Source organism: Trichomycterus rosablanca, chromosome 21 (assembly GCF_030014385.1).
Source record: "Trichomycterus rosablanca isolate fTriRos1 chromosome 21, fTriRos1.hap1, whole genome shotgun sequence".
Lineage (NCBI taxonomy): Eukaryota > Metazoa > Chordata > Actinopteri > Siluriformes > Trichomycteridae > Trichomycterus > Trichomycterus rosablanca.
The window spans coordinates 21,533,422-21,555,131 of NC_086008.1; the positions used below are offsets into that span (position 1 = coordinate 21,533,422).

The 21,710-nt window shown below is 43.4% G+C and overlaps 1 protein-coding gene across 1 annotated transcript; it reads right to left on the bottom strand.

Annotated features, from left to right (window-relative positions):
* Window positions 1-996: 996 nt before the first annotated feature.
* Window positions 997-14,835, bottom strand: sfrp1a (secreted frizzled-related protein 1a). Its single transcript, XM_063018033.1, has 3 exons — window positions 14,149-14,835; window positions 7,980-8,060; window positions 997-2,947 (listed from the first exon to the last, which is right to left on the bottom strand). The coding sequence occupies exons 1-3, from the start codon at window positions 14,672-14,674 to the stop codon at window positions 2,622-2,624; spliced, it is 933 nt and encodes a 310-aa protein (XP_062874103.1). The 5' UTR covers window positions 14,675-14,835; the 3' UTR covers window positions 997-2,621.
* Between the last annotated feature and the right edge of the window lie 6,875 nt (window positions 14,836-21,710).

Genomic DNA, 21,710 nt, shown 5'->3' on the forward strand with positions numbered 1-21,710 from the left:
GTGCCTGTTCGGTGAATTTAAATGAAGAGCGTTTGTATGGCTGGGCACCGACGTTGATGTTCCAGTGTGGGCTGAGGTCAGGGCTCATGTCTTTATAGAGCTTGCTCATACTGGAACAGGAAGGGACATTCCCTAAACTGTTGGAAGCATTTCATTTCCTTTATATAATTGATTACACCTGTTAGCAACTGCTGTGGCTGAAACACATAAATTCAATAAATAGAACTGGCGTCCCGATACTTTTTCACAGGAACAACCGGGGTGAATAAAACGCTCCTACAGAATCGGTGCTGATGGTTGAAAGACGCTTTCTGAACCAATCAGAGCTTCTGATTGTAATTGTTAGTAAGAAATGCTGTTATTTGCATTTATTCAGTTTGCGTCACACAGATGACGTGGTAATGAAACGTTCGATCGGCTTTCTGACGACTTCCTGTTTTACTTCACGACCAGGAAAAGTTTGGAGGTTTTTAATTATAAGCACATTTACAAAATAACAGATTATATTCCTAATGGGACGCACGCTTATAAATGTAATAGCATCTGGAAGAACAGAAGCTCAGGTAAGCAGCGGTTATGATGTTTTTTGCTGTGTTTTGTGCCGTGATTTATCGAGCGCTTTTGTTCTGTAATGAAAACAAAACGTATCAGTTGAAGCTTTTAACTGGAACCTTCTTGTTACAGAAATTACATTCATTTACACAGTGAGGAGGAAAGTAAAGACACGAAGTAAAACAGCTAAATACACTCGCTAATCTGTTGTTGTTTTTATCTGCACTTACAGATTATTTCTTATTTCTACGCTACATTTATAATATATCTTTTGTGTAGATTATTGACCCAGACTCTAGCCTAAAGACTCGTGACTAAACTCTGACTCGTATTTTGTTACTGGCTCTATGTGGTGATGCTGGAAAAATGCATCGGAAGGTGAACATGTAGAGTTTCTGAAGATCCTCGTATTTCAGCGTAAGAAAGGAAGCAGATCAGCCGGTGTTCGTCACAGTTTCTTTAATATTCGGGTTAGAATTTTATGTACAAAAATGATCGGCGACATTTTACAAAAGACAAAAAAAAAGATCAGACTAATAGTGCTACACTGAAGAGGAACAAAGTGAAAGTGAAAATAATAGACGTGTGATTTGCGTATTTGTGCATTTTTAACCAAGAGAAGCGTTAATCAGGTCAGTCCAGTCACGCTGCGCCCGCCGTTCGTTTCTGTACCGGGTTAAAGGCACGTGGTCTGTTTTCGGCTCGGATCGACGCTATAATGAAGGCGACGGCGAGTGGATTAGCGAGCGGTTGATTATGACCGGCGAAGCATGAAGCGATCCCGCTAGGATGAAGATAAAGTTCGAGGCTCCGAGAGTTCACAGTTTGAGTATACGAGGACCATAAAGGACGAGCTAATGGCGGCGGCCGCGGTACATTCAAGAGCAGATCCGATCGGTTTCCGGTCGGCACATTCTTCTCAGAGTATAAACACGTACAGATCGGTGATTGATTATTATTTTTGGTGTGGATAGCGTGTCGGGTAGATGGGGTTCCATCCAGCCATGAGATTTTCCACTGAACGGTACCGGCTACCGCGAGGGCTTCGGATACATCAGAGAGAGAAGTTAGTGGTGCGCCACTGGTTGACATGCATCGTTCTGGTAGAGCTGGCTGGGTACGTGGGACTAGTGGGATCCTGACCCTTGATCTCCACCTTATTTGCGCGTCTGTGTGAAGTTCCTACAGAACTTCCCAACAGAACCCAGGAACATGTGACATACGCATCAGTTAACAGTGTCTAGGGTCAGCTTCTGGTGTACTGGCCAATCAGTGGAGTGGTCTGCGTGTTCACAGGTCTGTTTAGATGCCCGTCCTTGTTTACCCCCTTGACCGGGGTACCAGGTGAACCGAACGTTTCAATCCAGGAGTCGTGTCGGGTTGTTTGTATATACGCTACATGGCCAAAAGTATTCGGACGTTCTCACCAGACAGTGAAATACGTCTGTCAGGATTTGAAGAGCGATCGTACGACTGGGCGTTGACGTTGGTTGATGTTCCGGTTCGTTCCAGAGCTGTTGAGTGGAGCTGAGGCCTTCAGGAAGCTTCTCACAAGACTTTGAAGTGTGTCTGTGTATGGGAATTTGTGCCTGTTCAGTCAAAAGAGACTTATATTGTATTCTCAAGAAAGCCTCGGTTGGGGTTCTGGTTCTTTCCAGAGCTGCAGGACACTGGTGTTTCTTTAAACCAAGCGGGCAACGGTCATGCTGAAACAGGAAAGGGCCTTCCCTAAACTGTTACCGCATGTATCTTCCATTATATGGTTGATTTACTACACTTGTTGGAAGTCGATCATTAGAAGGGCGTCCGAATACTTTTGGCCGTACAGTGTTCTAGTTTCTGGAGCGGATCCGTATCGGTACCGTTCAGTGGAAAAAGCGAAGAACCCAAACGAACAAACAAACAAGTAAACCAAACAAAACTAGGCGTCGGTCTGGAAGTACACGTAGAAATATATAATATAAGCTGTATATCGAAGGGGGCGGGGCTCTTTCGGGTCGCTCACGTGTGCAAGTTCATAGAATAAAAAAAAAACACTCAGGACGTCCACCGGACACCGTCAGCGCGCCTCATTTGAAGATGTTCTCGAAGACGGGGCACTTGTGGCTCTTGAGCTTCTTCATGGTCTTTTTGAACTCCTTGTTGGACTTGTCCCACTTGTGGATGCCGGTGATGAGGTACTGCTTGTCCATCTTGCGGCCCATGATGAGGTAGGTGCTGCCCAGGTTGTCCAGCTGCGCGCAGGGGCAGTCGGCGCCGTTCTTCAGGTACATGGTGAGCGTCTTCAGGTCCTTCTTCTTCAGCGTGCCCAGCTTCAGCGCCTTCTTCTTCTTCTGCAGGATCACCTTGCGGTCGCCGTTCTCGCGCTTCACCTCCTTGATCTTGGTCTTGACGGCTGCGGAGAGGGGAGAGCAAAGGAAGGTCAGAGGTCGGTCGGGAATGGAAGACGCGCCCCCGGGACGGAACCCGGGACCCTAAGACTTAAGAATCCTTATGTAGCTGCTCGAGATGTGGCTGAGAGTCTAAAGTACAGAGATAAGCAACATGGCTGTTGTTAGCAGATAAGAAACAACAGTCAGCACAGAATGGAGGTTCCAAAGTCCAACACCTAATGTGATGTGACTAGAGCAGTATAAAGGGAGACGCACACTTCTGTTCCTTGTTCTTCAGCTACCAATAAATTCCTCCACTCATTTATCATCTCACCGTATTTTATTCCATGACAGGTGACGGTTTTCTAATTCTGATTTATTTTCTTTCTCCACCTTGGCCGGGACTACTGTTCTAATGAATACACGCATTCAACACCGCCGTCGGTTCCGCACCAACTCCGGGGACGCTAAAAGCCCCTCACGACCCAACCTGGACTCCAAAAGCGGTTTCAGATTACGCAGCAAGAGTCGGACCACTAACGAACAGTGAGAGAGGGGCGAGAGAGCATCACAAGTATAAAGGAGAGAGAGGTAATGGTGGGGAGAGTGGGGGGGGGGGGCTAAAATTGAGCCTGTAATCAATCCCAAATCCCCCCAAAATGCTCCATAATGACCCGGCTCTCGCCGAACAGCCCCGTTTAAGAGGAGAGGCCTCATCAGGACGCCGCATCGTCCACGTAAATCAATCCCCCACCGCCCCTCCACGTGTAACCCAATCTACCACCGCTGCCCCGCCGGGGACCAATTATACGCTCATTTCAATTACCCCCCACCACACTGACCCTCAAACCTGAATCTTACATTTTTGTACTGCGGTAGAGATTTACTTGCACTTTATTAGGAACACCCGTCATAAACGTGGGCATTTTACAAGCTACTGGGTATACAATCATTGACTGTAGTCCACGAATTGCTCAGCACACTCCGTCACCCCACTGATAAATCTGTCTGTCTATCAATCTACCTACAATCTATCTGTCTATCTATAATCTGTCTGTCTGTCTGTTTATCTATAATCTATCTGTCTATCTATAATCTGTCTGTCTATCTATAATCTGTCTGTCTATCTATAATCTGTCTGTGTCTGTCTGTCTGTCTGTGTCTGTCTGTCTATAATCTATCTGCCTGTCAGTCTGTCTGTCTTTCTTTCTATCTGTCTGTTTATAATCTATCTGTCTGTGTATCTGTCTGCCTGTCTGTCCATCTCTCTCAATGTCTGTCCGTCTATCTATCCGCCTGTCTGTCTATCTACTTACCCGTCTGTCTTTATCTTTCTGTCTGTCTCTCTCTCTGTCTGTCTGTCTCTCATAAGCAGTTTTAGCTCTGACCCTCCTGCCCGGTTCTCACACCTCCGCTCAGATAATCTCCACCTCACACACTGGTGCTCCGCCGCTGCAGAATTAGCTTCACACACACGGCGGGGATTAGCGCTGTGGTATGAAGTTTTAGCAGCATGTAGCGTTCCTCTCACAGGAGCTTAGCGTCTAATGGAACGTCGTGTCAGACAAAAGCTGCGTCTCACGGTTTGAACCCGGCGCTGAACTGTCACGGCGGGGGCGGCCTTTCAACTCTGGCTTTACGCTTAATACCCATAATTCCAACCTGCATCTGACCAGAGGTAACCGGGTTCAGGCTCGAGTGCGGCGTGCAGCCGAGCGCATGCTCTCGTTCGAGGATTCAGAAGACGACCGAGCAGGTAAGTGACCGTGAAGCCTGCTCGACTGTGGACACAATCACACGTGTGATAGAGAAACTATACGGCATTTAGCGGACGCTTTTATCCAAAGCGACTTACAATGTGACAGTTTACAGTCTAAGCAATTGAGGGTCAAGGGCCTTGCTCAAGGGCCCAACAGTGGCAACCTGGCGAAGCTGGGGCTTGAACCAGCGACCTTTTGATTAGTAATCCAGTACCTTAAACGCTGGGTTACAACTGGTCTATCCAGACATATTTCTTATTTTGTGTGTTTTTTTCTGCCCTTGGCAGGGGAACAACTGTTCCATGTACACTATATGGCCAAAAGTATTTGGACACCTGACCATGAGCTTGTGGGCTTCAAACCGAGCCACTTCTGTGCAAGCTAGAACAACAGCCGCTGTTCTGAGAAGACATCTCACAAGACTGTGGGAATTTGTGCCCGTTCAGTCATTTGAATGGCTCGGCACTGATGTTGGTCAAAAGGTCAAGAGCTTCTTTAAACCGAGCTTTTCTTCATGACTCTATAGGGGACCTTCCCTAAACTGTTTCTGCATAATTGCAGCACATCATTTCCTTTATATAGCTGATTTATTACACCTGTTAGTAACTGTTGTTTAATCATTAGAAGGGGCGTCCTGATACTTTTGCCCGTGTAGTGCCGCGGGACCCCAGTAGCCGTTTCAGGAAGCCAGCTGACCAAACAAGCGGCGACCCCCCGTCCACCCCGGCGCGGTCAGATCCTCCCGATAAGCTCCGAAAACATTTCTGCTCGGCTTTATACAGACGATTAAAAAGCTATAAAAGCTCGTTATCGCTGTCCAAACACGCCGGCCATGTGTGTGTGAGAGAGATCAATCCGGCCCGGTGCACACGGGGGTCGCGGCCCAAATAAGTACAGCGCGCTCGCACGGCGTTCTGGTAAATATTTACCGAGTCTGCGTTCGGCTCGGCTCCGGGCGACCCGTGTTCCCTCCCAAACCTCTTTACAAAATAAACACGAGCCGCAGCTGAGCGCATCTGTTCCCAACTACGGCCGAGCCCGCATGGACCCCCCACGGCCGCCAGAAATAGAACAGAATTTAATAGAAGACGATTATTTATCATCTGGACATATACACGAGTACAGTACAACGAAACAATTTTGGGGGTCAGCCATTGTACGGTGCCCTTAGAGCAGACAGGGTTAAGGGCCTTGTTCAAGGGGCCCAACATCTGGGATTCGAACTATCAACCTTTCAATTAAAGTCCAAAGCTCCACCCACTAGGCTCCCACTGTCCCTGTATGGTCCCTAAAACAGCAGCGACGCTCCCCATATTTACATTTAAAATAATAATAATATTAATTTAATATTAAATTAACAAACCTTTGATTAAATGCTAGTTTTGCCTTTATTTTAATTTATTTAATTCCATTTTTATCAGTTTATTTTTTTATTAAATTATCAAGCAATGAAAATCAAACCATACATTTCAGATTTTATTTTTATATATTTTTTCTTTTTTGTTACAAATGCTTGTATTTTTATAATTATATATTTTATATCAACTGTTAATAAAAACTAATATTATTATTATATTTGTATTGTTTTTAAAGAATACATGTATTGTTTTTTTATTAATATAATTATTACAATAATATATTTATTACTACTATTATTCTTAATATTGTATAATAACTACAATAATAATAATCGTTTATATTGTTTGTATGAACTATAAAACAATGCTTTGTTAGATTAATAAATTAATTTTTAATATAAATAAAATTGCAGTTTTATACTACTGTTTATTCTTTTTAATATTTATTTTTTACATTGATTTTATTTTTATTTTACGAGCTCACTGAAGATCAAATTGAAACCAGTGGATAATACACATTAAAACATTAATAACTGCTTAATATGCTGTTTTTTAAAATAACTGTATGTATTTTTATAAATTCTCTTCTTAAGTAAATGTTCCACGTTGTTTTACTGTAGTTACAGCGATTGCAGCGGAGCTCGTGATTAGCCGGACCTGCAGGTCAGTATCTGGACCGTCCTCCCTCCAGAGCTAGGCTCAGTCCTCAGTCCTCAGACGTTCGGTCACATGACCCCGTGTTACACCTGTAAAAGCCTCCTGATAGGCTGCGTTTAACCTCCGGCCCCGATCCGTAACGCGACCTCATGCAGCATCTCCAGACGAGAGGCAGACGAGCAGATGGATCGGACGGCGTCGTAAAAACCCAGCGGGAGACGACGGGATGAAAAACGACCCCGAACGAACCCGGAGTCTGGAACCTGGCGACTTCTGAACTGAGCGCGCTCCGGTGATCGCTCCAGGACTCTGAGGTCTGAGGTTTCGGTGAATAAGAGGGATTATACAATCCAGATTCCCAGTAAACCACCGTGGCTTATTAGCAAAGAACCAGTACGAGAGTCCGGCCGGTGTGTGGAGAACAAACAGAGAACAAACGCTGGTGGTTTCTCACGACCTAATTATTCATTTTAGTAGCTTCTAGTGACAATTAGAAGATTTAAAGCTCTGACACTTCAGCTGTGCTTGATTTTATTTCATCTTATTTTTGATCTGATTTTCTGTAAATCAAATTAAAATAAAGTCTGTTTTTGTAGCCGTGGTACGTGAATCTATTCTGATCCGTTTTAATCGTTCTAGTTTATTTAAATTTAAATTGTTTAGCGTGAAGGGTTTAAACGTCCACGCCTGTTAGTGTTTACGTTACTCCTCTGACCCCTGTACCGAGGTCAGCTCAGCCCTAACGCCCCCCTCCCCAAACCAGACAGGAAAACAAACATCCCAATTTACGGCTCGAACCAGCAGCCAAATAAATCCGCCAGGAGCTTCGAGAACGGCCTCAATTCATTAGTCGCAGAGCAGCGACTCTGAAAGGCCGGGTTCGAACCGCGACACGGATTTACAGGGGGGAAGAAGTTTAAACCCACCAGAGTCGCCCTGCTGTAAAAGCTAAGGGTGCTCTGGAGCATGGGGGGGACCGTCAGTGGAATAAAGACTCGGACTGTGGGGTTCATACAACGTTCAGGTCTTAAAAACATCAGGCTAATTAGTTTTAACTTTAGCGCATTTCATATCGCAAATAACCACAAATCTCTTTATTATAGGTGTTTGAGGATCCGGGGGGGGGGGGGGGGGGGGGTTTATCTTTAAACTGTACCAGAAGTACAAATTAATTCTCAGACCTGACGTGTGTTTGTTAGCTTTGCAGCCCGACGGTTAAGATGTTAACGTGCTTTATTATATTCATGAATATAAACAGCGTGACTTGGCGTGACACTTACCGAACTCGCTGGCGCACATGTGCTCCAGAATGGCGTCGTTCTTCATGTTTTCCTCGCAGGCCGGACACACCGGAGACAAACCTGAGACGGAGAACGAGGTCAGAGGTCAGAAAAACAAGAACGTCCATCACACAGACACCCAATCACTGACGATCGCTGACGAATACTGTCCGAGTCCCGGTCACTGGAAGGTACCGTAGAGTTTTTTCTCTTGCAGTGGATCCGACAGTTTCAGATGTTCATATATAACACACACACACACACACACACAGCGATTTAAACCAGTAACACCAGTGACGTCTAAAACAAATGCTGACATGCGGCATCTATTTTAAAGATATAAAGCCAAAACAATCGATCCTGTGCATTGTTAAAATGACTTCTGTCTATTTTACGACGCTCGCTGCGGCCGGTGGGGTCACCGGGGTCACGCTTTAAGTCTGAAACACCGGTGACACCAACAAGACGTGTAATCAAGCCATTTAAAACAGACAGACGCAACCGAAGCGGAACGGTGTGACCAAACGTCACTGGTGTTACACTTTTTAAAACAAAGGTCCAAAAGTCAATTAAGTACTGTAGGTTTCATATATAAGATTATATTTTCCTTGTAGTTTCTGATTATCTGACAGTTTTAAATAATTAAAAATATCTCTGGTGTCACCAGCCTGTCTGTAACACCGGTGACACCAGGAACAAACGCTGCTGCATTAAAAGCAGAATAATATAGCAAATAAACTATTTTACGACGTTCGCCGCAGCCGGTCATGTCAAAGCACACAGACATGAAACAGAACGATCGCACGTCCAGGATCAACGGTGTGACCAAGTGTCACTGGTGTTACACTTTTATTGAACAAAAGGCAATAAAGTACTGTAGATTATATTTTTAATAAGAGTCTATAAGATTACATGTCCCTTGTAGTTTTGGATAATCAGACAATTAAAATATTTAAGAACGTCCTTGGTGTCACACTTTGTCTGTAACACCGGTGACAGCAGGAACAAACACTGATGCATAACACAGATTTTAGTGATTTAAAGCAGAAATAATGTTTCATGATGTTCGCTGCGGCCGGTCGTGTCGCCGGGGTCACGGTTTATGTCTGTAACACCGGGCGACACCGACAGCACGTGTAATCTAAGACCTGAACACAACTGAAGTGGAACAATTGCACATCCGAGATCAACAGTGTGACCAAGAGTCACTGGTGTTACACTTTTTTAATGGTCAATAAGTCAATTAAGTTCTGTAGGGTTTTTTATACATAAGATCATATTTCCCTTGTAGTTTCTGATTATCTGACCATTTTAAATAATTAAAAAACGTCCCTGGTGTCACCAGTCTGTCACCAACAGCACGTGTAATCGAGCCGTTTAAAGAAAATAGATGCAGCTGAAGCGTAAGATCAACGGTGTGACCGAGTGTTTAGGGCAGCTCCTCGGTTTTATAGTAGAGAAGCTTTCAATGTAGTAACACCAAAGACCCACAGAAACGAGGTTTTTTTGGGTGAATGTCTATATATTTACGGCACGTTTGGCTCTATTTCTGTTGACAGCTGATATAGAAATAAAGAAACAAAACAATGAATAAAAATCGCTGAATTTTAATGAAGATATTTTCATTCTTCTGATTCTTCTCGCGTCTGAAAGCTTCATGCAGGTACCCAGATCTTTTGGGACGGCATCAAAATGTTAATCCCACCATTACACCCCCCTGCCCCGCCCCGCTCCACGTGCCTCTGTCATGCTAATGGCCGCTGGACAAACCCAAGCGCGCATCATTTACACATGTATGTTAACAGCTGTTCTTCACTTTATCGCCCCCCCCCCAAAGATCCCCCCAAAACCAGCAGAGCCCCCCGGCGAGCCCCCGGGCGCACCGCAATCATTAGAGACGTTAAGCTGAAGAGACCCCCCGGGGTGAGGAAGAGTGTAGAGATGAGGGCGCAGATTAGAGCCGATCACCTTCATCAGCTCTGCGTTAAGATAATAATCATCCTTTCATTAGCTTTTATGCTAACGCTGTGTGCTAATCCCGCCGGGTGAGTTCGCTAGGCACAGATTTTCACGGCTGTGTGAGAAATCCTCACAGGGGTGTTAGAAAAACCTTTTAAAGAGGGAAAACGTTTCTCTTCTGCTCACATTAATGTTATTATTACAGGAATTAGCAAAGACACGCGAGGAAAAACGCCGAGTCACTGAAATAAAGATGAGGCTAAATGTTTGGAATTAAATGCAGTTTAATTCCAAACATTAATCCCCCCCCCCACCACTGTCTAATTAATAATCATCATTAGCTTACAGTGCTGTGAAAAAGTAATTGCCCCCCCCCCCCCACGGTAACTCTATTAACAAAGTTATTTAATATAAATGATTAGCTATTTTTTATAATAAAAATCTTACTTATCTCAAATCATCCAATTATAGTCAAGCAAGCAGACACCTTAAAGTTTCTACAGGAACACCATGCCGAAATAAAAGCCACTTAAAAACAGCTGCTTATACAGATTCATCCAGAAAGACTTTAGGACTCCACTAAACCACAGTAAGAACAAACATCTCCGAGACATACCACACAAAACACTCATGAATCTACCCAGGAGTGTCCGACCTGCTAAAATTCTGTCCGAAAATCCCAGTACGTCCCAAAAAACGTCCCCGACCAGAGGACGGGTCTGGTGGAAGAGTAGCGGGGAGGAAACCCTGGGAGAAAGAATAAAATAAAGCCAGAGAGGAAGTAACGAGTAAAAAACGTTATTTATGACGTGAAACTCCTCAGATCTCGACGTTTCCTGAGTTCATGCCGATATTCGCTTGTGTTTTCTCAGTTAACACATCTGATGCAGATAATTGGCTAATGATGGCGGCCTTCCTGCTCCTCACAGCTCTGTTACAGCACATCAATAAACCGTGGTGGGGGGGTGCAGCACGACCTCGGCTCATTAAACTGCTGTTTTATACTAAAATTCTCTACGTTTAAACTGTAAATGTTTATAAAATCTCGCCGGCTTTATGATGTTTACACGAACGCTTCGTACTTTCTCATGTTCTTCTTCTTTATTTATCATTTCTGAACGAAGCTCCGTCTGCTGCCAGCGGGGCAATAAAAACACCAAACAACCTCCAAACACACACACACACACTGGGTTCAGTACTTATTGTGTATTGTACATGTTTAACATGCCTCAGATCTGCTCAGTCACGGCGTGTACCAGATCAGCAAGAGTACAGAGAGTTATCTCAAAAAACAACAAAAACAACAGAGAACAGCAAAAGAATTAAGAAAAAGTAAAAGAAAGAAAAAATAAGAATTTTTAAATAGGACAAAACAGAAAAAAGGATTAAAATGAATAAAAACACAAGAAAAACAAAGAAAAAAGAAATAAAAACAAGACAACTACAAATATAAGAAAGAGAAAAAGATTAAGTTACCAAGAAAGAAAGAAAAAAACTCAAGATGTAAATAAATAGGTGAAAATTGTCTAAAAGACAGAAAAAAAGAACAGCACAGGAATTAAGAAGTAAAACTGGAAAAATAAAGAAAAAATTCTAGATCATCACAAAAGAAAATAATTTATTTTAAAAATTAAAAGTGGGAAACGAAAAGAAAAAGTAAAAAAAATAAATAAATAAGTACAAAAAATAAAGAGATGAATAGGAAAGAAAGAAAAAAATTAAATAAATGAAAGTGGGAAACAAGAAATAAAGAAAAAAGTTTTAAAAGCAAAGAGAAAAAAGACTGAATTAGGTATCAGTTCAGTTACCAAGAAAGAAATAAAGACAAAGAAAATGAGACAAAAAAGGAAAAAAGGTTTAAATGAATAAAAAAAAACAAGAAAACAAAAAAATAATAATAAAATTAAGACAAGTATAAAGATAAGACAGAAAAAGAAAAACAGGAAAAAGAGATTTTTTAGTTACCAAGAAAGAAACACCGATAAATAATTAAAAACTAAAATAATAAAACACAAGATGTAAAAAATAAAAAATAAAAAAACAAGAAAAATAGCAAAAACAGAAAGAAGAAAAAATAAAATGTATTTTAGTGATAAAACTCAGTTATTTTGGTGCTACTGGAATAAAATAAAAAGCAGTGCCCCCCCCCCCCCCCGGTACATTAGCTTATGAAAAGTGATGCTAATGGAGACTGTGCTTCCCTCGGGGCTTCCTAAAAAAAGGAGCCCTGTATTTCCAGGACTGATAGGGCTTTTAAAAATGTGACCCCCCCCCCCAACATCTCAATGCTTTCTTAACTAATTCTCTAAACAAGCCCGAGGATCCATAACAAGCTCATTACGTTCACAAAGTCACCGAGCAAACCGCCGCGGTCGAGGAACCGTCCAAAACCAACAGCCGTACAGTGATTTTCTTGGAACGCGTCCCAACAACGTTCCCGGCCCGTCCGCTAACACCCTACCGAAAATTGCTACCAGCTGCGAATATGAATCAATCTGTGCCTTGCGGAGCGGAACGCGCCTCCCCGGTCGGACGCAACTAACGTTTAATTGTGCACAAGAATGAAGGGACGTGACGAGCCAGGAATAACAAAGCGCCGAGGTAACAAAAGGTGGGTGAACCGGGGCCCCAAACAGATGCTGGTTCCTGAAATAACATCACGCCGGCGTTTAGGAGGAACTTCAGGTGTCGATTCTCACACGGGGCAAAAGGTACAAGAGGGTCGAGCGTGGGCAAACCCGAGTTACACCCCGCCACAATTAACAAGTCCTCACGACGGCAAGCCAACACCAAACCAAATTCTGTAGAAGGTAGATCTGGAGGTTCTGATAACCAAGAGGAACCGGAGAACATTGTTTGGTTTTCTTTACAGTCAATCCAAGGTGTGTTTTACATGGGAGCCTTTCTGCTGAGAGGCTCTTCTTCTAGGTTCTGCTACATGGAAATGGATCAGTGTGTGATTGACCCGTAAGGTCTTAAATTTATAATAGTAAGACCTTCCAGAAGCTCCAAAACTACACTGGACAGCTTTGGAAGATATAAACAATAAGGAGCCGGTTTCTTTAGAAATGGTGGCCACCAGATCCATTCCTGCAGATCCTTCTATCGTTTAATTTCTATTAACCTGGGAAGTGGGGGGTAATTTTTGGAGTATGGGCTGCAAATGAATGATTACAGATTTCAACACTTAGAAGAAGGAATCATTGACGTATCCTGGTGAAAACACTGTGATTAAAAACTCCTCCTAGTTCCTAAAAACTACATCCAGACAGGAAACAATCCCAAAAAAACAAAGACAACATTATGATAAGACATTGTTGGTAAATCTTGATGTTCCTGAAGCTCCAACTTTCTCTGGAATTCAGTTCCGACAGAAACCCGAAACGCTAATCTGGATCAGATGGGCTGCATTTAGGTTGGAACGCTTTCAGGAAGGTAAACAAACAGCAATAAGACCTCAGGATGTCACTGTTGGATCCGATTCCAAGCCAAATCCGAGCTGTTAATCTGAACCAGGTGTCGCTTCAGCTCGGAGCAGGAATGTCAGGAAGGTGCAGCCGAGAACAAACGACTAGGAGATCTTTCTGCACCTTCTGAAAGGTGGATCTCGGCAAGAACAACAAAAGATGGGTTTCGGAAAGTGCTCTGGACTTGGACCGGCATTGGTAATAAGATCCAGCAGCATGTTTGCGAATCTTAACATAATGAAGCTTCGTTTAGAAAGAATGTCAGCATGAACACCGACCACTGATGTCCTTCAGGAACGGACTTCCACTCAAATCCAAAAGGAAATTGTATTATTTGTTGGGTAGGGAGGTAGACGGTAAATACACAATAATTGTTAGATGACTTTGTTACCTGATCGGTTCCTCAATGTTCCTCACCAAGCTTGTACCACCATCCTACAGAATTCTGTACCAACAGCACCAATTTTTGAGGGTCTACCTTCCTACCAAATTCAGAAAGGGAACTGGTTTTTCCATCCAGGTGTGCAAATAAACGCTAATAAGACGTTCCTGATGTCTACACATTGTGAGGAACATAAATACAGATAAACATTAATGTCTTCCACAGCTTTGACCATCAACCACCTCTCTTTAGATCTGCTTCTCTGTTTTATCTTTATGGGCATCGAGTTTACGGGCAAATGGCAGACCTTTGTCCACCCCTGTCTGATTCTGGACCCTGCAGAGGAGCAGTAAACACTTACCGTTGGGTTGGGTCGGCTCGGTGACGTTGGGCGAACTGATGCACACGTCGTCCTGCGGGAACTTGTCGCAGTTGAGTATCTCGGGCCAGGGGAAGCCGAACGCCTCCATGATGGGCGCGCAGCCCTCGCGGACGGACTCGCACAGCCAGCGGCAGGGGTAGATGGGCCTGTCCATGCAGATGGGCGCGAACAGGGAGCACAGGAAGACGCGGGTGCCCCGGTGGCAGGCCTTGTGCACCAGCGGCACCCAGCTGCCGGCCTGCTGCCTCACCTCGGCCATGGTCTCGTGCTCCAGCAGGTTGGGCAGCAGCATCTGGTTGTAGCCGATGCCGTGGCACAGGCGCAGGTCGTCCGGGATGGGCACGCACTGGGGAGGTTTGTCGTAGACGCGGCCACCTCCGAAGGACTCGCCCTTCCAGGATATGTACTCGTACTCTGAGGCCGAGCTCAAGTGCACCAGGTTGGCCAGCAGTGCCAATGCCACGGTGACCCTACAGAGGCACAGGGGCGCCAGCATCTTCGTCATGGTAGTCAAACCAAAAGTGCAAAAGCCCTCCAGAAAAGATGGTCCTGTTTGAAAACCAAAATGCCACAGTACTTTTCCAAACTTCCAGAAGAGAAGGAGGCCTGTATTCTCTAGAACAATGTGGCACTGCCAGCTTAGGAGCAGAAGGAGAGTGTTTTCTCTTGCTGAATCACAAGGCGGACTGCCAGGGACACACTCGCCTGAAAAATGAGTGCAGGCTCAAAACAGCGGGGGACCATGAGCACCGCGTCCACCAATAGAAACGCGGGACACTTTTTGGCTCTCCAGGAACCAATGAATGAAGGAGAAGGAGAAAGCCCCGCCTCCCCGGTCAATCGCTCCGTTTCTGTGTGCGTTCGGTCTCCTTTTAGTGAGTCAAATGAAATGACTCTGCTAATGAGTGGGAGTCGACTCATTTTAATCCGGTCCTGTAGCACAGCCAAAATGAGCGATAATTCGAGATTTAAAAATGTTTTAAACTTGTTATAAACCAATAGCAACTTATTCTAGCTTCTAGTTAATCAAATAACGTTTAAATGCTTTTATTTACTATAAAATATGAACTTTTTGAGGATTCCAATGTGAACCGATCTGATTGTGATTCTTTCATTAATGTATTTTAATTAGCTTTTTAATTTTGATTTTTTTTTTTAGCATAGTACATTTTCTGAACCTTCATCGCCTGCATATATCTGAAAACTAACCAAGTTAATTCATTTAATATATAAATACTTAACATTATGATTGTGTTATTATGGTTATGCAAAATATATGATTTCGTTTGTTTTTCCCCCAACATACAGCATTAATTAGCTTCTTAATTTAATTATATATTGTATACTGTGTAAATAAATCAATAAATCAAATAATATTTCGTCTATATTAACAATTTAATTCATAAGCTCCAGATCTAAACGCGAATCGACTCCCAACGTGTACCATTCGACTCCTTTCATAACGACATGACGAATGTACGCTTATTAAACACGCTGTTGTATCGCTACACGTTATTAATCCTCGCAGTTGGACGTGTATCGTGTATTATTTATAATTTACACTGTCTGATTCAAGACAACGTGGTTTGGGACACAGCCAGAGCACAGAGATTCGAACTGGACTTGTAGGAGATGCATTAGAACCGATCCTGCTGGTAAATTCGGTAGGAGTGCATGGATAAAATATGATGAAATAAACTATTTTAGATATAAACAGTGTGTTGGAGACAGTTAAGTAGGTGATAGACACCAGTATGGGTTCTGGGGACGTAAGGTTGGAACCCAGGTCCCCAGGACCCTGTGCCATACAGCACAGACACTACCTGTGGTGGCACCAGGCTGTTTCTCTGCCTTGTGCCCGGCTGGTTCTGATTAGGATGAAGCATGACTGTGGTCATGGCGAAGCTTTACGATGGATTGGTGTCCTGTCCAGAGTAATCCTGCCTTGCGCCCAGTGTTCCCAGTGAAACCAGGATAACTTGGTAGTTTGTGTATTTTCCTGCTAATCTAATCTTTATCTTAAATAACTATGATTTATATTGAAATGAGAATCTATTAATGTAAGTATGTTCCCCTAGTGTTTGTTTACACATTAATTACAGATAATATAAAAGTATAATAATAATAACACATTATAACACAATAAATAATATAACACTGCTCTAAATATCATCGTGTTCCTTTTTGGGAAGGAAATGTCCATCAATCAGGAACACGAGTCCTGAAGAACACAGACGAAGTAGCAGACGACATAACAAAAGTAAAACGATCCGAGAAAAGACATTTAACAGAAAGCATTAAGGATGTTAAATTAATCAATTAATTAACACCGAGAACAAAAGAAGCGCCGGTGAGAGAAAGATTGGCTCTCAACGATATCAGCAGGCTTTAAAAGCGGTTTAAGATAATAAAGATAAGCTCTTTAAGCCCCCCAGCCCAACCTCCCCGCCCTGCATCACCTCGTCACCTTCATTTCTTTAATCTCCACGTGAAGTCTGTAAATTAAATTTACTCTCTAACATCAGTCTGCTGCACGCTGGGTATTCCACATTTGATCACACAGACGTCACTCATATTGAGAAGTAAACTCGTGCTGGTTCTTGTCTCTGGAGTGTCACATTTGGTCAGACTCGCCCTCGACGTGTCATTTATCTTTTTAAAAGACGAGGTTGTGATGCTACGCTGTTTGCACCCACGATAAATATTTGGACGTTCGGTTTTCACTGGAGGCTGTTTGTTATTGTCAGGATGCACAAACACTCGCTCATGAGAACGCATCCATGTGCTCGGCCTCTTAATGAGAGACGCTTCGTTCATACAAACACGGACGTGGTGAGCATCGTTAGCGTCTTCTGGTTTTTCATGCTAACACAATCCGCTTGGTCCAAAATACACCAACTGCACATTTAATATTTGTTTAAACACTATATGTTTAAAAATAAATGAGTAATGGCCCTATTTAAGGAGTTTGAAAGGTGTTTTAGCCACACCCATCGCTGAATGCTTTCAACTTTGTGGAAACAGTTTAGGGAATACCTGCACAGGTCATGAGGTTCACAGTGATTTTCATTCATTCATTTAATAATTTATTCATTTACTGTCTGTTTTATCACCTCTTTTTCCTATTCAGAGTTGCAGTGGGTCTGATTTATTTATTTATTTATATTTATTTTTATTTTATTTATTTATTTTATTTTTATATATTTATTGAAACGTTTTTACATTTGTTATATTTATTTTATTATTATTTTATTTATTTTTTATATTTTTTAAATTTATTTTGTTTATTTATATTTATTTTTATATAGCATTTTTTTCTATATATTAATAAAAATGTATTTATCATTTTTAAATTTTTATATTAATTGTATTATTTTTTTTTATTTATTTTTTTTTTTTTTTTTTTTATTCATATTTATTGTATATAGGAATTTTATAGATATCAAAACTTTTATTTTTTATATTTATTATATTTCCTTTATTTATTTATTTTACTTATTTTATACATTTATTTATTTTATTTATTTATTTTATTCATATTTATTTTATATAGCAATTTTATATAGCATTTTTTTAACTTTTCATCTAAACTTAAACTTTTCTATATAGTTTTTGTTAGGTTATTTCTATCGTGTACACGATGTTTAGTTATTCAGTCGCACTAAAAGCTGGTTACACTCGTATGACCTGTATGTGATGAATAAACTCATCACTGTTAATGATGCTAACTAGACATGAACAGACGTCCCGTTCATTAGCGCATGTTTTGGGGTCATAATGCGCCCCGGTGAGTCGACCAGCTGATGTTTGCAGAGTTAAACGACCCGGGGTTCAGTAATTGAAGACCTTAGCAGGTCGCAGCCCCGAGGTGCGAATGATAAAAGCGGCGGATTAAGCTAACATAACGGCGGATTAATGCTAATTGAAGGGCTTTGTGAGGCGACACACCGGTGGGTCTCTTAACATAAGCTTTAAACCAACGAAGCCCCGCCTCCGCTCGGCCGCCGCTCTTGATGCGAAGCTGCTTCCTCCGTCACAATGCAGATCTTTACCATTCACATTCAAACAGACAGATGGCTAAACGCTAGGGTAAACGCGCCGCTTTAGCATAGGAACTTGACGTCATGCGAAGGTGACCGGGGGAAGAAAAATACAGGAATGTGAACGCAGGGGTGCGCAGAGGTGTGGAGGGGTGCGCAGGGGTGTGGAGGGGTGTCGGCTTTATTATGTCGGTATTTTGTCCTTAATTTCATTCGGGATTAAAAAGTTTCTTCTTTTTTATTCTTTCTTTCTCATTTATTGTATGTGTCTGTCTTTCTCTTTCTTCCTTTTTCTGTCTGTCTGTTTTCTTTCTCTCAAGACTTTGAAGTGTGTCTGTGTATGGGAATTTGTGCCCGTTCAGTTAAAAAGGACAGCATTTGTGTTGTATTGTCATGAAAGCCACAGTTGGTGTTACTGTTCATTCCAGAGCTATTAAGTTGGGCCGAGGTCAGGGTCTCTGTACAGGACACTGGCGTTCCAAGCAGGCATAGTCAAGCTGGAACAGGAAAGGGCCTTCCCTAAACTGTTGCTGCAAAGTTTTAAGCCTTACAGCATTGATTTAAAAGGGCAGTTGTTGCCTAGTGGTTAAAGTACTGGACTAGTAAGCATAAGGTCGCTGGTTTAAACCCCACCACTGCCAGGTTGTCACTGTCGGGCCCTTGAGCAAGGCCCTTAACCCTCAATTGCTCAGACTGTATACTGTCACAGTACTGTAAGTCACTAACATATAGTGTACATGAACTGTACAGATGTTCTAAGCTCCTGACTCCTGAAGTGCCGTTATGTAAAAATCACGTTTCATTTTGAGCCCTGTGGCGCCTCTGCGGAGTTTAAAAGGTTAAACCGGGGGGGTTCGTGTTTTCCAGATACGTGGAAACCGGCACGCCAAAGTTTCCTGCCGTCTTGTTTTGCCGAGGGATGAAGAAAGCGGGCGTTGATTTATCTATCCGAGGCGCTTAATTACAGATGTTGGGGTGCTAATTAAAGCCGAGCTCGTTTTATCACCTCGCGGGACTTTCACAAGCTCCGGCGATCAGCGACGTGCCTGGATGCGCACGGCTAATGCGGATAATTAGCGACGTTTACGGGGTCGGATTGAAAGGATCGGCGGTCGAGCCTCTCGCTTCGCACCTCTCGCTTTTGGTGGAACTCTGTAATTTTGCCAGATGAAACGACGCCCAGGTTACGAAGGAAACGTTACACAACGTAAATAATAATAAAAAAAAACTCGATCGTTCGTCTTAGCAACGGTGTTCGGTGTTGTGAATCCTAACGGTTAGACGTCAACCCAAGTTCAAGACGAAGCGTGAATTATACCGACTCCCAAACTGGACGTTGGAGACGTGACGACACCCCCGTCCTCTACCAGCGCACGCCGTCTTTAAACTCCTCCCGCAGCCCCGTGTTGCGTCAGCGCGGCGCTGATGGTCGGTCGGCATCTGGCTAATTCGACCCACATGTCGACCGCTTCCAGCGCCCACGTTTACGATCGAAAACTCTCCGAAACCCCAGCGGTCGATTTAGCTCTCGTGGCTGAGTCACGCCGCGCCTGGCGAGCGGCTCAAAGCAAGAATGCGAAAGGCCACATGTGAACCCTGGCGTCCGATTTTAAGGGCTTCCCGGATCTCGCTGGTGAGAGCGTGCCCACTTATTAGGTAACAGGTTGAAAATGCGGGACGGAGAGGCGTGACTGATTCAGCCTGGCACGGGCAGGACGAGCAGGACGATGGAGGGCGTTTAGAAATGAGTGGATCAGACACAGCAGCGCTGCTGGAGTTTTTAAATACCGTGTCCACTCACTGTCCACTCTATTAGACACTCCTACCTAGTTGGTCCACCTTGTAGATGTAAAGTCAGAGACGGTCGCTCATCTATTGCTGCTGTTTGAGTCGGTCATCTTCTAGACCTTCATCAGCGGTCACAGGACGCTGCCCACGGGGCGCTGTTGGCTAAATATTTTTGGTTGGTGGAATATTCTCAGTCCAGCAGTGACATTGAGGTGTTTAAAAACTCCAGCAGTGCTGCTGTGTCTGATCCACCCATACCAGCACAACACACACTAACACACCACCACCATGTCAGTGTCACTGCAGTGCTGAGAATCATCCACCACATGACCATTGAAGAACAGCATTAAAGGGGGTAACAAAGCATGTAGAGAAACAGATGGACTACAGTCAGTAATTGTAGAACTACAAAGTGCTTCTATATGGTAAGTGGAGCTGATATAACGGACAGTGAGTGTAGAAACAAGGAGGTGGTTTTAATGTTATGGCCGATCGGTGTATAGATCATATAAGATGAGATAAGAAAAGATTGTTGATTCAGGTTCCCTTTAAATGAGTGCAGATATGAGACCTGATTATTTATAATAATTAGAATTAATATAAATTAATTAAATATCAGATATTTAACCTAAATGAACAGAAAAGTTTCTGAGTTTCTCGTGTTCTGCGAGGACGTGAAGCGGGTCGGACCCACACGAGCTCCATCTGGGAGAGATTACATCCATTACGACACCGCTCCGTCTCCACGTTTCAATCGGCCAAGCGTTCCGATCCGCAAATCATGTCCCGCTGCTTGTCTTTCCTCCCCGCTGTAATTCACCAGCTGCCATATTTCAGATGCGGGGGTTTGTTTTGATTCGGTCGGGTCCGGGCTCCGACGTGAACCGTTGATGCCGAGATCGTTTTTTGTAATTCATTCGATGTAAAGCGAGGACGGAACGTAGCGTTTCTGATCTGCGCCGTCGACGCCGTTGTAATTTATTCTTTCATCCGTCATGTCGGGTTGGGATGGTATGTGACGTTTCGACAGCGTTGCTGATCGAATAAATGGAGCTGAAGGAATTCTGCCGCTCCGGGCGTGAAACTCACCAGACGCAGGACCGTGTGCTTTGGTGCCTCTCCGATGGCGCGCTCGGGCAGAAGCATCGGTCCGTGACATTGCATCTCGACGCTGAGCAGAACCCCCGCGGGGTCCGCTGTTTAACGTTAGCGCGTGTAAACACTCGCGTTAACGACGTTTCTCTGCGATTTCAGGTCACTTAGAGCCTCGTGTTAAGCTAAGTGACTCCTGGCTGTGTGGAGTTCATATCAGTTCATCTACTGCATGCTTGGAAAGAAAGAAAATTTACCGTCATCAACGTGGCTTCCAGCAAACTGTCTTTGTATTTATTTATCCTGGATGTGCAGCCAACTGGACGTCGGATTAAAATCTCTGGACTTGTTGGCCAAAGCAGGTCTCGCAAATTAATTAAATAAGCTAAAACATGAAGCACGTCTGGACCTAACCCGAGACCTGAGGAATTCATTTTTGTGGTTTTGATATACGAGGTGTGGACAAAAAGTTGGGCGAATGTTACAATAAAAACAACAAAACATGATATACACAGAACATTCAGTTATTGACCTTTAAAAGAATGTCTAACAAACACAACACACTTCCGTCACACGGGTCTGAATCTCTGAGACGTCCGCAAACCTCGATCCCGTCACGAC

Excerpts from the sequence above, each read along its gene's own strand:
- sfrp1a (XM_063018033.1), bottom strand. The coding sequence starts at position 14,674 with ATGACGAAGATGCTGGCGCCCCTGTGCCTCTGTAGGGTCACCGTGGCA. Across the intron at positions 8,061-14,148 it reads CGAGCCGACCCAACCCAACG|GTTTGTCTCCGGTGTGTCCG; the intron begins GTAAGTGTTTAC and ends TCTCCGTCTCAG. Across the intron at positions 2,948-7,979 it reads CATGTGCGCCAGCGAGTTCG|CCGTCAAGACCAAGATCAAG; the intron begins GTAAGTGTCACG and ends CCCTCTCCGCAG.